At 38.1% G+C, this 16,510-nt stretch overlaps 1 protein-coding gene across 1 annotated transcript in view; it reads right to left on the bottom strand.

Moving 5' to 3' along the window:
* Positions 1-16,510, bottom strand: part of LOC307117887 (translocating chain-associated membrane protein 1) — a 40,466-nt gene that overhangs the window by 13,732 nt on the left and 10,224 nt on the right. Inside the window, exons 4-10 of the mRNA XM_079803113.1 lie at positions 10,396-10,512; positions 10,258-10,316; positions 9,140-9,224; positions 3,081-3,151; positions 2,003-2,107; positions 1,717-1,860; positions 49-206 (exon numbers count right to left, since the gene is read on the bottom strand). Coding sequence (XP_079659239.1) covers positions 49-206; positions 1,717-1,860; positions 2,003-2,107; positions 3,081-3,151; positions 9,140-9,224; positions 10,258-10,316; positions 10,396-10,512 — 739 coding nt within the window. The remainder of the gene's footprint in view (positions 1-48; positions 207-1,716; positions 1,861-2,002; positions 2,108-3,080; positions 3,152-9,139; positions 9,225-10,257; positions 10,317-10,395; positions 10,513-16,510) is intronic.

Here is a 16,510-nt window from a genome sequence, read left to right as displayed (position 1 = left end):
TAAGATTGTTATCATTTCCATGCGAAATGCCTGTAAGGAAAGACTCACCTCGAGAGTCCTTCTTGCTGGGTCTGCTTTTCGGGCTGACAGCTTTCTTCTTGCTGGCCTGGATTTGAGATTGTTCTCTCCACTTCTTTAGCTGGAAGTTGATGAATTTCCACATCATCCAGGCCTGGGTCAGGCAGATGGCGGACAGGCATGTCATCCTAAAAGAGGAGAGCACTAACAAATGTATCATTTAACATCAGAATAACTCCTGAGTCCTCCCCTAATTTTTAGGCCCACTGATAATTCTCCGGCCACCAGCCTTGATCTGGGTAGACTATCTGCGTGTAGATCTCCACGTGTACGGAACCTGGCCGTTTTGCTAGATGAGTCTTTAAAATTTGACAAACAAATCTCTTCTGTAATCAGCTCTAGTTTTCACCATCTTCATCTGTTGTCTAAAATCAAACATTTCCTGAATCATAAAACTCTAGAGATGGCGGTTCATGCTTTTATCACCTCGCGTTTAGACTACTGCAAATCACTCTACTGCGGTATTTCTATGTCTCAGATTTCTCGTGTTCAACTAGTTCAAAACGTTGCTGCTAGATTCCTTCATAACAGTTGTAAAACCGCCTACATCACTCAAACTCCGAGGACCATTCATTGGCTACCTGTTAAATTCAGAATTGATTTTAAAATCCTGCTATTTGTTTATAAATCTCTACATGATTTAGCCCCTACTTATTTATCTGAACTACTGCCAGAAGTTCCAGAAGTTTGAGGTCCAGCTTCTTTTAGTCCCACATTCCAGACTCAAACGTAGAGGGGATGGAGCGTTTTTTGGGCTGCGGTTGTAGAAATTAGTTTAGCCCCTTCCCTGACCACTTTTAAGTCTCTTCTAAAAACGCACTTGTTTTCCGTAGCTTATCATTAATTCTCTTTTATAGTTTTTGTTGTATTTCTATGTTTTAATGTCTTTACCTTGTTTGTTGGTGTTATTCTATATATTCATCTAGTTTTATAATTTGGGGCCAGACTTCGTTTTATTGCGTTTTACTTGTTTATCTCATATATATACATTTTATTTTCTTTCGTCTGATCCTTTGTACAGCCCTTTGGTCAGGCGTGTGGCTGTTTTATAAGTGCTATATAAATAAACTGAACTTGAACTACCCTCGCTGTTAGATCATTATAGGTATCACATCAGCTAACCCTGGGATGCCTCAGGGTTCGGTGTTTGGCCCTCTCCTGTTCTCAATATACACAGCTATACCTGAGACGAATCATTTGGCCTTGTGGCTTTCCCAACCTGCTATAGTAATGACTTCAAGCTCTATCTGTTGTTTAAGCCTGATGACCTCAGGATGCCAATGCAATTCTTGTGGAGTCCTAGATCACAGAACAAAACCTCCTCATCATCCCACCAACATAACGCCTGACCACATTAACACAAGTCAGCCAGACTCCTTGTGGCTGTAAGATTATAACCATCCTAACAACTTGGCACTGACCAATGGTCATGCAGATTCATACTTCAAAACATCTGGAAGACCAGATGCTTCTTGTCTGGGCATGTTGTTCAACTTTTCTGGCCAATTTTGAAAGTACCATCTCGTACTGGCATTGCGGTCTCCTTTGGATGAACTGCTTGTATTATACTTGTCTACTAAATAAACAGAAGTAAATTACACAGAGCAAGCAAACATGTGGGAAAAGCAGATGACCTACCTGACAGTGAGCACATTGAAGTTCCCATCTGCTAAGGAAAAGCCCTGATTATCTGTGCGGGACAGGCCGAAACCAAACGTCAAGACAGAAACGGTGAGTGTCAGGAGGCGGGTGATGACAAACAGCAAAGCCCACAGTGTGAACCTAAGAGAGAGACACAGGACGGGACATTTTTCTTAATTCAAAGAAGGTCTCTGCAGAGATAATATAACATTATAAGAAAAGTATTCTAAGATTATATGACAAGAAAAATAAGCACAATGACTTGAGGGCTCCAGGTACGAACCCTTTCTGCTTGTTTTCATCACTGAAGTAGAAGAGTCGTGAGGCGTGGAATAGCAGCTCGACCAGGTAATGTGGCACCAGGAGAACTAGACCTAAACGGTGGAGGCTGAGAGATGACACCGCACCAAGCTAGTTAGATTCACTGTTCAATCATTCAAAAACACGTCTATGAACTTGTTCCTCATGAAGGAATCCCTATTGCTACACTCATCTACCATGAGCGGTGTTGTACAAACAGAAAACACGATGATCAATCATAAAACATTTATATTGGTTTCTTATGGCTCGTGTTCACCGAGCGGTACGGTTCAGTACAGTACGCAATTATGCGTTATGAATCAGTGAGTCGATTCAGCAGTTTGACACGCGATCCGAATCATGATTCGACTCACTGATTCATAACGCTTCGAAGCTTCATGAGGCCGTGTTTTGAAATCGTCATCACTATATAAGTCGTTATTTAGGTTTTTTTTGCGCACAAAAACTATTCTCGCCGATTCATAAAGTTATTGTAGAACCACTGTAGTGAGATGGACTTAGTAGTGACATCTTTAGTGCCTTTTAAGGGTCTTGAGAGTGAACCGTGCATTGAGCCAAATGGAGGCCTTTCAGAGCCATCAGATTTACACTAAAATATCTTCATTTGTGTCTGAAGATGAACGGAGGTCTGACGGGTGTCGAACGACATGAGGGTGAGGAATTAATGACAGAATTTTCATTTTTGGGTGAACTAACCCTTTAACGGTCCCGAATCGTAAAGTACTGTACTGTACTGTACCATACCACTTCCATTCGTGTAAGAGTCTAAGTTGGACGTCTAAATAAACATGGCCTTTGTCTGGGGCCCGTTTTGACATACAGAGTCATTTCCAACACTCTAAAGGTAATAATTGCACAGCTGCTTAGTCTAAATGACTTTAAAATCACAGTGCAAATTAATTCTGCAATAAATCCAGCATTTTCACTTTAAAGGGAAGGCAGATCTCCAGCTGCTGAGTTCTTGAACAGGTTTAGGTCTCAGGGTCTATCACTACCCTCAGCATAAAAGCAAATTCCCCTTGAAATAAGAAAACACTCACTTGAGGACATAGGCACCAGTGATGTGAAATATATAAAGGCAAATATAGTAGAGTTGACGTGGAATATCTTCCTAAAAACAAAAATAAACACATTATTAATTGAATTTTGTATTACAAGAACCATATTGTATAGACTTGGTCAGGGTCATGTCATGGGGCGGAGTCGGCATGGGGAAAAACAGTATAGCCAACGTAGAATCACTTCTTCCGCTCGACAGAGCAAGATACATAGAAAAGCTGAGCCGTATTGGGTCGAATTGTCCGTATAGTATAGACTGGACAAACGACCCAACGCAATGGCCAGAGGTGTCATTTTCTCGTCAAAATGCGTCCTGCTCCTCCAAATATCACACAACATGCCTACTTCATAAATCACAAAGTCTTTCGATGAAGATTCATGGATTTTAAGTATGCATTACATTTAAAGAGCACCTATTATGGCATTTAAAACGTTCCAAATATTGTTTTAGAAGTCCCCAACAACAGTTTTGCATGCAATGACAAAAAAGACTTTAGTTTTCTTATAATATGCATTTATTTTGACAGCGATTCTCAAATGATTCCTTTAGTGATTCACTTTTCAAAACCCCGCCTTTACGTGACGCTAATCTGCGGTGATTGGTCCGATGACCCAGTCAGTTGTGATTGGTAGAGTCTCTGCAGATATTTTCGGAAACGGAACGCCCATCAAAGTCTTATTGTGACAGTAATTTGTTAATATGTGTCAGGAGTTATGAATATGAAAACTGCGTCTGTACCGTTTGATTGTAATTTGAGCCTCAGCTGATCTCATTCATAAAAAACTCCTCTATTCTCCTCACGAAGACTCGCGACAACTCAACATCCCTCAGGGCTTTTAGTTCAAAAGTGTGCAGATGAGGAGACATATTGATAGATTCTCATATGTCTGTGTCAAATTTCTAATTCAATTTTCTATTTTTTATTCAATACTTCCTCAAAATGCGCAGATGTAGCCTAATCATGAGCGATTGAGTCTCTTATGTGTTGTTTTCAGCTCATCCTGGCAGCCGGAGGGCGCTCTGAGCACATGTAGTCCATATATGGTACAGACAGACGAAGAAGAACCATGTGCCATAATAGAAGTCCATAATAAAAGCTTCCTGAGATCGCGAAACATGCAAATAGAGACATTTGAAGACTAATAAACACACAATCGCAACGATGTATGGTTTGTCTTCAAATGGTCATCCTTGGGCAGATGAGAAGTTTGCTTTTGAGTCGCACTTCAGAACACAGCGTCTCGTCTCCATGATGTTTTCTAGTTTTCACTGGCGTCTCGTCTCCATGATGTTTTCTAGTTTTCACTGGCGTCTCGTCTTCATGATGTTTTCTAGTTTTCACTGGCGTCTCGTTTCCATGATGTTTTCTAGTTTTCACTGGCGTCTCGTCTCCATGATGTTTTCTAGTTTTCACTGGCGTCTCGTTTCCATGATGATGTTTTCTAGTGTTCACTGGCGTCTCGTCTCCATGATGATGTTTTCTAGTTTTCACTGGCGTCTCGTTTCCATGATGTTTTCTAGTTTTCACTGGCGTCTCGTCTCCATGATGTTTTCTAGTTTTCACTGGCGTCTCGTCTCCATGATGTTTTCTAGTTTTCACTGGCGTCTCGTCTCCATGATGATGTTTTCTAGTTTTCACTGGCGTCTCGTCTCCATGATGATGTTTTCTAGTTTTCACTGGCGTCTCGTCTCCATGATGTTTTCTAGTTTTCACTGGCGTCTCGTCTCCATGATGATGTTTTCTAGTTTTCACTGGCGTCTCGTCTCCATGATGTTTTCTAGTTTTCTCTGGCGTCTCGTCTCCATGATGTTTTCTAGTTTTCTCTGGCGTCTCGTCTCCATGATGTTTTCTAGTTTTCACTGGCGTCTCGTCTCCATGATGATGTTTTCTAGTTTTCACTGGCGTCTCGTCTCCATGATGTTTTCTAGTTTTCACTGGCGTCTCGTCTCCATGATGATGTTTTCTAGTTTTCACTGGCGTCTCGTCTCCATGATGTTTTCTAGTTTTCTCTGGCGTCTCGTCTCCATGATGTTTTCTAGTTTTCTCTGGCGTCTCGTCTCCATGATGTTTTCTAGTTTTCACTGGCGTCTCGTCTTCATGATGTTTTCTAGTTTTCACTGGCGTCTCGTCTCCATGATGTTTTCTAGTTTTCACTGGCGTCTCGTCTCCATGATGTTTTCTAGTTTTCACTGGCGTCTCGTCTCCATGATGATGTTTTCTAGTTTTCACTGGCGTCTCGTCTCCATGATGATGTTTTCTAGTTTTCACTGGCGTCTCGTGGCCATGATGTTTTCTAGTTTTCACTGGTGTCTCGTCTCCATGATGATGTTTTCTAGTTTTCACTGGCGTCTCGTCTCCATGATGATGTTTTCTAGTGTTCACTGGCGTCTCGTCTCCATGATGTTTTCTAGTTTTCACTGGCGTCTCGTCTCCATGATGTTTTCTAGTTTTCACTGGCGTCTCGTCTCCATGATGTTTTCTAGTTTTCACTGGCGTCTCGTCTCCATGATGTTTTCTAGTTTTCACTAGCGTCTCGTCTCCATGATGTTTTCTAGTTTTCACTGGCGTCTCGTCTCCATGATGATTTCTAGTTTTCACTGGCGTCTCGTCTTCATGATGTTTTCTAGTTTTCACTGGCGTCTCGTCTCCATGATGTTTTCTAGTTTTCACTGGCGTCTCGTCTCCATGATGTTTTCTAGTTTTCACTAGCGTCTCGTCTCCATGATGTTTTCTAGTTTTCACTGGCGTCTCGTCTCCATGATGTTTTCTAGTTTTCACTGGCGTCTCGTCTTCATGATGTTTTCTAGTTTTCACTAGCGTCTCGTCTCCATGATGTTTTCTAGTTTTCACTGGCGTCTCGTCTCCATGATGTTTTCTAGTTTTCACTAGCGTCTCGTCTCCATGATGTTTTCTAGTTTTCACTGGCGTCTCGTCTCCATGATGTTTTCTAGTTTTCACTGGCGTCTCGTCTTCATGATGTTTTCTAGTTTTCACTAGCGTCTCGTCTCCATGATGTTTTCTAGTTTTCACTGGCGTCTCGTCTCCATGATGATTTCTAGTTTTCACTGGCGTCTCGTCTTCATGATGTTTTCTAGTTTTCACTGGCGTCTCGTCTCCATGATGTTTTCTAGTTTTCACTGGCGTCTCGTCTCCATGATGTTTTCTAGTTTTCACTAGCGTCTCGTCTCCATGATGTTTTCTAGTTTTCACTGGCGTCTCGTCTCCATGATGTTTTCTAGTTTTCACTGGCGTCTCGTCTTCATGATGTTTTCTAGTTTTCACTAGCGTCTCGTCTCCATGATGTTTTCTAGTTTTCTCTGGCGTCTCGTCTCCATGATGTTTTCTAGTTTTCACTGGCGTCTCGTCTTCATGATGTTTTCTAGTTTTCACTAGCGTCTCGTCTCCATGATGTTTTCTAGTTTTCACTGGCGTCTTGGAGCAATAAGTGGGCGTATCGTATTCAAATAATTTGACAAGTTGACGTCATCTAGTCAGAGAAAAAGCTTCGGTCTTCTAACGATTCTTAAAAATTACTCAGAGTCGACTCTTACTTTTGAAAGAAAATAACTATATATACGGTGCACTGTCATATTTCAAACTTTGCAGGGTGTTTTTGTTCACTTAGATCTATGTTACACACTACATGAAAGGTACATTTCAAAACTCCATGATAGCTGCTCTTAAACATCTTAAAATGATTATAAAACTTGTCTTGTGTTATGAAATGGATATGTTTTCTGAATATGTTGTGTGCATTGCAAAGGGCATTTGTTTATGTAGAAGTTCGTTTGGGCTAGAATATAAAGATGAAATGAGTAGTCTCTAATGTGAAATGTTAATTTATTTCAGTACCACGTTTAACAAACATCTGTCAAAAGCCTAAAATCCAGTTATTGATGAGCTGTTTTGGCATTAATGACAGGTTTAGAAAAAGTTTAGACATCTGTCAGTTTTCTGTTGTCTTGCATTCATGTGTTTTTTTATTCTCTTTTCTTGTTAGTACAGCCATGCATGAATTAATTCCTAGTTCAGCATTTACATTTTACAAAGCAAATTTGGAGTTGACATGTCAGTGTCACAATATTATTCAAATTACTGACAATAGCAAAGTTTTGTTTATTTGCTTTTTTATAGCAACCATCTTCATCAAAAGACTGGGTGATTTATGAAGTAGGCTATTAACTTAGACTATGGGGTGGCGCAAGGATCCGTGCTAGGCCCTCTGCTATTCTCAATATATATGCTGCCACTTGCAACATGGAATTAATTTCCACTGTTATGCTGATGACACTCAATTATATATTTCATCACGACCAGATGAAAACGCTAAATTATCTAAACTGACAGCGTGTGTTGAAGATATTAAATACTGGATGACGTGTAATTTTCTGCTATTAAATTCAGATAAAACGGAGGTATTACTTATTGGTCCAAAAAACTGCCCACAAAACCTCTCACAATACAACTTTAACTTGGAAGGATGTCCTGTCGCTTTATCCACTACAGTAAAAGACCTGGGTGTTATATTAGACCGCAACTTGTCTTTCGAAAATCATATTTCATATGTTACAAGAACGGCATTTTTCCACCTTAGAAACATTGCTAAGCTACGTAACATGCCATCTATTTCTGATGCAGAAAAGTTAGTTCATGCATTCATGACCTCGAGACTAGATTACTGTAATGCTTTATTAGCTGGTTGTCCTGCATCATCAATAAACAAGCTACAGTTAGTCCAAAACGCGGCTGCTAGAGTTCTTACTAGGTCAAGAAAATATGATCATATAACACCAATTTTATCATCTCTACACTGGTTACCTGTGAAGTTCCGTATCAATTACAAAGTATTGCTACTGACCTATAAAACCCTAAATGGTTTAGCTCCAGTGTATCTAACGGATCTTCTATCGCCCTACAATCCATCGCGCTCTTTAAGATCACTAAACTCGAGGCTTCTGGTCATTCCTAGGATATCTAAGTCCACTAAAGGAGGGAGGGCATTTTCACATTTAGCTCCTAAACTCTGGAATAGTCTTCTTGATATTGTTCGAGGTTCAGACTCGCTGTCCCAGTTTAAAACTAGATTAAAGACGCATCTCTTTAGCCAAGCATTCACATTATAAATACCTTTTATACTACAGTTAAATCGGATCAAAAGCATTAATATTCTGAACAGCAGCTATGCTACTTATTCATTGGCAGCGTTGTTATGGCCTAAAAAAATACATGATTGATTAACTTTTTCTAACATTTCTCTTTAACATTCTCTTTCTAACATTTTTCAATGTACATTTATGAAATGCACTTTCTGTAAAGCTGCTTTGAAACATGTGTATTGTGAAAAGCGCTATACAAATACATTTGAATTGAATTGAATTAACTTGTGTAATATTTGGGGGAACAGCATAGATTTTGACGAGAAAGTGTTGTTACATATAATGTGACTATATCAGCTTGAAGCAAACATTAGCACAGCCCTTCCCATAATGAAATAAAAACGACTTTTGAATGTTTTGTACATCAGTAACCTCACGCTTTCTGTCGCATTCTTCATCGTGAAAAACTGCTTTAACGATAAGTTGACTGCTTTTTTTTTAGCCCCGTGACAAGTATGACTTCATTGCCGTTTTTGTAGAACAAACGTTTGCTGTTGCAATTAATGAAATCTCATATTTTTCCATCTTTACAATAATACCAGCATCATGTAGTGCAAATGTTTCATTGTAATGGACGTGTTGCACAGGCTTTCAGAATAGACAAACAGCTCCGTCTGTTTATTCGTCAGTGTAAAATTTCAGATCTGGGTTTTTTTTTACTTATTAGAAGTACAGCGCCACACAGGAACTTTTCGGCATCGCACCAGACAAAAAGTAAAGATCAAGCGCCTAACAAGGTCTACATGTGTTAATACAAATAGCTTGTTTTAGCCCACGGCATAAACAGATATGATGTTTTTGTGGGCGTTCCCAGTAATGCCGACCAAATCTATACAAAACTACTCTCAGATTCAACTACATACGGCCTGAACTAAGCCTTACCTTTCGTACTTTCTGGAAGTACAGTTCAGGAAGAGCATGGAACCAGTAGGCAATCTGACAGATGTAGAAAAACTTCACTTGGAAACTAAAAAGACAGAAAGAGGATTTGCACATAATGTGTCAAAACACTTAACACATTCAAGCTGAGCACGTTAGACTGCGCACGTGCCATCAGAAAACAAAGCAAAAGGCATTTGAACTGTTATTCGTTGTTTTTGGATCGTTATATTACAGGGCATTTGAGATCCTGCAATGGACAATGATGTGCAGAACGTATGAAATGTTCACTACAAAAACTACAGCTCATGCATTCAATAAAATGATCAAAGAACAAGAACAATCCTGTCAAACCACAATATAATAAAGCTGATGAGAAATGCATTTCCGAATCGTGTATGTGAATTAACTAATGCTGAACATTTTAAAAGAAAAGGAAAAGGTTCACTGTAACAATTTGACATGGTGTTATAATCTAAGACCTGGATATAACATAGAAACAACTAACACACTGCAAAAAATGCTTTTCTTACTTAGCATTTTTGTCGTTTTCAGTCCAAATATCTAAAAAATCTTACATTTAAGTAGCATTTACTAGACATGCAAAAGTTGTTGTCTTGTTTTGGGGGAAAATAACTCAAAATTAAGGGAGTTTTTGCTTAAAATAAGCAAAATAATCTGCCAATGGGGTAAGCAAAATAATCTTCATTCAAACAGAAAACAAGATTTTGCTTATTTTAAGCAAAAACTCTCTTAGTTTTGAGTTATTTTCCCCCAAAACAAGACAACAACTTTTGCATGTCTAGTAAATGCTACTTAAATGTAAGATTTTTTAGATATTTGGACTGAAAACAAGACAAAAATACTAAGTAAGAAAAGCATTTTTTGCAGTGCATTACAGGATTGCTAAAGAATTGATCACTATAACTACTGCGCATACTTAGGGTTAGTGATTTGAATAAGCACTTAACCAAAAGTATTACATTTAGGCACACAACTTGTCTGTATTAGACATGAACGATACCTCAAATCACGTTGAGAGGTGGAATTACTTTTATCAGCAATTGAATACATTTTTTAATGGTTGTTAAAGGGAAGCAGTCACATGATTCTACACTCACGCCATGTGAATATGAGGATAGCCTTCCCAAAGAAAAGTTGGATTTGTCACAAATTCCTCCTGTTGACAGAGAACAACAGTCAGTTAGTGTGTGAATGAGGGCAGGAGAGCCTGGAGACGTGATGTCCCGATCTCTTACATTGGTGAGGAAGCTGCAGCCCCAGATGAAGGAGAACAGGTAGAAGGTGGCCAGCTGACCCGACTCATTGAACTTGCTGTGCTTCGTTTTGGACAAGTGTAGCCGGCGATTGATTTTCTATGGAAAAGGAATCAGGTTACTGCCTTGAGACTTTGTACATATGCCTTTACAATTGTTCCAAGAATCTTAGTTGAATGAAATAAGGCGTAAGGCCTGAAATGGCAAGAAATCACAGACAAAAATCACAATATTTGGTAACACTTTATAATAATGGTCATTAGTTAAAGGGTTAGTTCACCCAAAAATGAAAATTCTGTCATTAATTCCTCACCCTCATGTCGTTGGACACCCGTCAGACCTCCGTTCATCTTCAGACACAAATGAAGATATTTTAGTGTAAATCTGATGCTCTGAAAGGCCTCCATTGGCTCAATGCACGGTTCACTCTCAAGACCCTTAAAAGGCACTAAAGACGTCGTTACAAAGTCCATCTCACTACAGTGGCTCTACAATAACTTTATGAATCGGCGAGAATAGTTTTTGTGCGCAAAAAAACCCTAAATAACGACTTATATAGTGATGACGATTTCAAAACACGGCATCATGAAGCTTCGAAGCGTTATGAATCAGTGAGTCGATTCAGCAGTTTGAATCGCCAAATTTCAGCAGTTTGACACGCGATCCGAATCATCATTCGACTCATTGATTCATAACGCTTCGAAGCTTCATGAGGCCGTGTTTTGAAATCATCATCACTATACAAGTCGTTATTTAGGGTTTTTTTTTCGCACAAAAAATATTCTCGCCTATTCATAAAGTTATTGTAGAACCACTGTAGTGAGATGGACTTTGTAACGACGTCTTTAGTGCCTTTTAAGGGTCTTGAGAGTGAACTGTGCATTGAGCCAATGGAGGCCTTTCAGAGCCATCAGATTTACACTAAAATATCTTCATTTGTGTCTGAAGATGAACGGAGGTCTGACGGGTGTCCAACGCCATGAGGGTGAGGAATTAATGACAGAATTTACATTTTTGGGTGAACTAACCCTTTAATGCTAATTTCAACATTTACTAATACATTGGGTAACACTTTACTTGAAGGGGTGTGCATAAGACTGACATGACACCTTCATAATCATGACATGACACGTCATGAATATGAAGGAATTTTTATGCATGTTCATGACAAGTTTCATTAAAGGTAGGGTAGGTAGGATTTGGTTTAAAAAACTTTTTTTTCCAAATTTGTTTATACTTTCTTTATATATCAATACATAATTAAAATGTAAGTACTCAGAAAAAGAAAGTATGAAAAGTGAGTGTCTGTAGACCTCTCACGACTGTTTTAAAGACAGCTCATTATTTCCATTCACTCCACCTTCTCCCTTCTGGGCTCTTTCCAAAGCCACGCCCCCAAAACACATGAACACGCCCACCGCGATCAGCTCAGCTGAAAGACGCATTATTAACCTGAGACGAGCGGAGAAGAAGTGCATGTAGTGACATCATGTCAGAATCACATGTAATAAAAAATCTAACTTTATCATTATGAATATAAACAAATAAGATGTCTTTTAGTACTCACTATCAAGCTAGAATAACGATACTGGTGAAGTTTAAAATACACACACAACACAGTGTCTACGACACACACAGATACAAGATAAAAACATCAGTAAAGAGTATATAAAAACAAACCAAGAGCCGAAATAAACGTGCAGGTAAAGTTCCCGGTGAACATGGTAAAAGAGTTTAGACAGAGGGTAGCAGCTAAAGCTAACTTAGCTCTAAAAAAAGTTCCTGGATGCGGTGAACTAGCTTTTACACATGCATTTTGTTATCTAAAGTTACATTTTGCGAAATTCAACTCGACAGCGATCAACTTGAGCTAAGCATATTGAGTATTTATCATCTCTACTAATGGTTCGCTAAGTGTATAACATTGTAACTTTATGCTAAGTAATGTTATGTTAGCTATATTAGGCAGCTACGTGTGCTAGTGAGACATGCTTCATGAAAACATAAACCAAAAAAATGTATAATCAAAATGAAAGATTACCTGTCCTGCAGAAATACAGCCTCGTGAACTCAAATCAAACGGGTGCGCCAGGGTTGCCAGGTTTTCACAACAAAATCCGCCCAATTGCTACTAAAAACTAGCCCAAAACAAGCCCAATCGTGTTTCTCCGGTTTGGGGGTAAAATATGTGTCTTTTTGGTAGGGCTGCCTGCTAAAATTCGCAAATCCCGGGGCAAAACATCACATAATTGGGGTCGCTTCAACCCGCGGACATGAAAAACAGCCGCGGCAACAGTGTTTGTCACACGATTTTTACACTCTCTTTTTCAGAGTACTTAAATTTTAATTATGTATTGACATATAAAGACAGTTTAAACAAATTTGGACAAAAGTGTTTTAGATCATACTTACCTACCCCACCTTTAAGTGTCATTCGCTCAATTATGCCATTTTTAAATGCAAAGATGACATTATTTGAGATGTCTTAGTTATGACAACTTGACATAAAACAATACATCAAAACCTGTCATAACCATGACATAGCAGATTAATTATCAAACTTAAGTATTAAAATATTAAATATTTTCCAAATTAAGTGTTAATACTCTGTCAAATTATTTTATATAAGTGTCATGAATATTTTCCTTGATCTAAACTCCAGTGGTACAAGTTGAATTTGTCCTTAAAATGTCATTAAGTGTCAATACTCTGTCAAATTATTTTACAACCGTGAAAACTCAGCTCAGAATGATATGGTGGCTCCACTGGTTAGGCGTACGCCATTACGATGGTGTCCTAGCTAGACTTATCCATGATGTAAAAAAGCATTTCAAGAAAATATAAATGTGTGGGATGCTGTAATTAACTCTTTAGGAAACTTAAAAAAAAAAAAAAAAACATTATGAACTGAAAAATATTCACGATTTGATAGAGTATTAACACTTAATGACATTTTAATGACAAAATCAACTTGTACCACTGAAAAAAAGATTTATGACAGGTTATGTTGTCTTGGTATTGTCAAGTTGTCATAAAGACATCTCAAATAATGTCATCTTTGCATTAAAAATGACATAATTGAGCGAATGACACTTAATGACAGTTGTCATAAACATGCATAAAAACTCCTTCATATTCATGACATGTACCATGTCATGATTATGAAGGTGTCATGTCAGTCTTATGCACACCCCCATATTCATGACATGTACCATGTCATGATTATGAAGGTGTCATGTCAGTCTTATGCACACCCCTTCAAGTAAAGTGTTACCATACATTAACAAAATCTTGTTAACATTAGTTAATGCACTGTGAACTAACATGAACAAACCATGAACAGATGTATTTATATTAACTAACGTTAACAAAGATGAACAAATACAGTAACAAATGTACTGCGCATGGTTAGTTCATGTTAGTTAATACATTAACTAATGACCATTATTCTAAAGTGTTACCCAATATTTTAGCACAAAATATAGAAATGTGTACAAAATTACACGTTGTGCATTAAAACAGTGTAATGCACACCTAGACATGGATTGTCCCTTACTTACACACATGCATATACATAAACTACTAGGGGTGTAACCGTACACATATTCATACCGAACTGTTTCGGTACAGGGCTTCCGGTACTGTGCACTTGTGTACCGAATGCAATCTTTAACAGTTAACAGTCAGCTTGTTTTACCTGCGGAACAAACTTCAATCTGAGTTCCCACACAAAAATATTCAGTCCATTTTAACATGAAATTCAAACGATATGGCGTTTTGACGCTCTTAAATGTGACGTGACTGATCACTGTATAGACGCGTCAGTTCCAGCGGCGAGTGAATGCGATCATCTCTTCAGTCAAAGAATAAACATGAATTAATATCTGAAGGGATGTTGAGGATACATTACAACTAGGGATGCACGATATTATCGGCACGACATCGGAATCGGCCGATAAACGCATAAAATATAAAAATCGGCATCGGCTGATATGAAAAAATGATGCCGATATGATAACGTGTTGATATGCGCCTGCAATAACTCACGTGTGCAAGGACTGCTATAGCGATAAGATCACGTCAGCCGTGTGCTCATTCTTGAAGCAAAAACAAGCACAGACATTGCATGTACGGTGATTTATATTGACCCTTTTTAAATGCTGCCTTGAATTTGTGAATGTACAGAAGGACGCGACCAGTGTTTGGGTAACGCATTACAAGTAACTTGAGTTACGTAATAATATTACTTTTTCAAGTAACTAGTAAAGTAACGCATTACTTTTCAAATTTACAACAAAATATCTGAGTTACTTTTTCAAAAAAGTAACGCAAGTTACTTTTTCACATTTATTTGTTTATTTGACTGACTCTCCTGTCCCCATGTTGAGAAAAATCGAGAGTAAGTGCAGAGGGGCTGTGTGTAAATGTGTTATTGTAGTTCTAGACTAAATGTGAGCATTTATTCATCTCACTTATAAAGATAAAGCACAATAAAGATTCTGTACTCCTCAAAATTAATAACATCAGTCAAATGCAAAATCAGAGTAGTATGCAAACCTCAAATATATAAATGTTAAATAAAACAAATATTTTTATGCATTTAATCTACCTTTATTGACCAATGTCGTGCTGCTGATCTTTGATTCAGTTAAGCCATGAGCAAAAATTACTAGATTTTTTGTTTTTATTGGTAAAACGTTTTTCTCCTGCATCCTATTCTTCCATTATCCAGAATGGCAGCACAGCACGGCAGTATGGTTCATGCGTAAATTTGCATTTTTATCTCAGCCTGAGGCTTATTATTTCAATTTTGGTATGAAGAGGTCTTTACATTTGCACAAAAAAGGATTTTTTTTGCTATTGAAAAACTAAACAAAAAAGCAAGCCCAGCCCAGGTGAGAAAAAGTAACGCAAAAGTAACGCAGAAGTAACGTAACGCATTACTTTTCTTAAAAAGTAACTAAGTAACTCAATTAGTTACTTTTTAAGGGAGTAACGCAATATTGTAATGCATTACTTTTCAAAGTAACTTTCCCCAACACTGGACGCGACAACATAGGGTTGCCGGGTTTTCACAACAAAACTAGCCAAAAACAATCGCGTTTCCCCACTCTCTAGCGTGCAGCAGCCTCCACAGCAGCAGAAGCCTCCTCCAGGTCCTAGTGCCCGCCTACTGAAATGTTATATATATGTAGAGACATTTATATAAAAAAAATGTTTTTGCTCAAAATGGTGTTGTTTCCAAACAAAGGGAAAAAATAAACATATATCGGTATCGATATCGGCCAAAATGAGTTGAAAAATATCGGCATATCGAATATCGGCAAAAATCCAATATCGTGCATCCCTAATTACAACTTACTGAAACATATCATGACGCGTAATCGCTCAATCCGTGTTTCAACGGTGGAAAGACGTCAATAAAACAGCTTGTAAACAATGTCACGTAGCATCACATTTACCTCAGAAGTCATTCAGTGTCCACAGCTGTGAGTTTCACTAAACTCTTTCACTAAATATATGCACTATATTAGCCTATATATTCATTATATTCTACTGAACCCGTTAGCAGACCTGCAAACTCCTCAGATTAAAAAAGGTGACAGTGTTGCTCACACATTTCTGAGCGCGACTTAAAGAGAATGACACATTTAATATTTAAACAATTATTTTATTTACAACACGGAAACGCCTGGAACTCAAGGAAGTGTTGTGATGCATGATACAAAAAATAAAAGACTGACAGTCGGGGTGTAACAGTTCACAAAACTGACCGTTTTGAAATCACGGTTCGGTACGAGATCGGTACAGCAGTGTTACAAAATTGCTTTTTAGATTTAACAGTGGTTTACAGAATAAGAAAAAAAGTGTCTGTCCTTGAATGAATTCAATTATATCTGAAAGTGTATTGAAGATATTGCTGTAAACTATATAGGAAGTCCTTACTTGCACATTAATATTAAAGGTTAACAAAATAGAGCCCAAACTATTAGCCTAAATTCAGTTGCTATGTATTTTTAGGTATAATAATCAACACTCAAATAACACATTGTATGCAAACATGTAAACTTCACATAAGACAGTTTTTGCATTAACT

The sequence above is a fragment of the Gobio gobio genome (genome assembly GCF_949357685.1).
Source record: "Gobio gobio genome assembly, chromosome: 21".
Lineage (NCBI taxonomy): Eukaryota > Metazoa > Chordata > Actinopteri > Cypriniformes > Gobionidae > Gobio > Gobio gobio.
The sequence above is the reverse complement of the archived record's forward strand: the minus strand, read 5'-3'. Positions and strand labels throughout refer to the sequence as shown.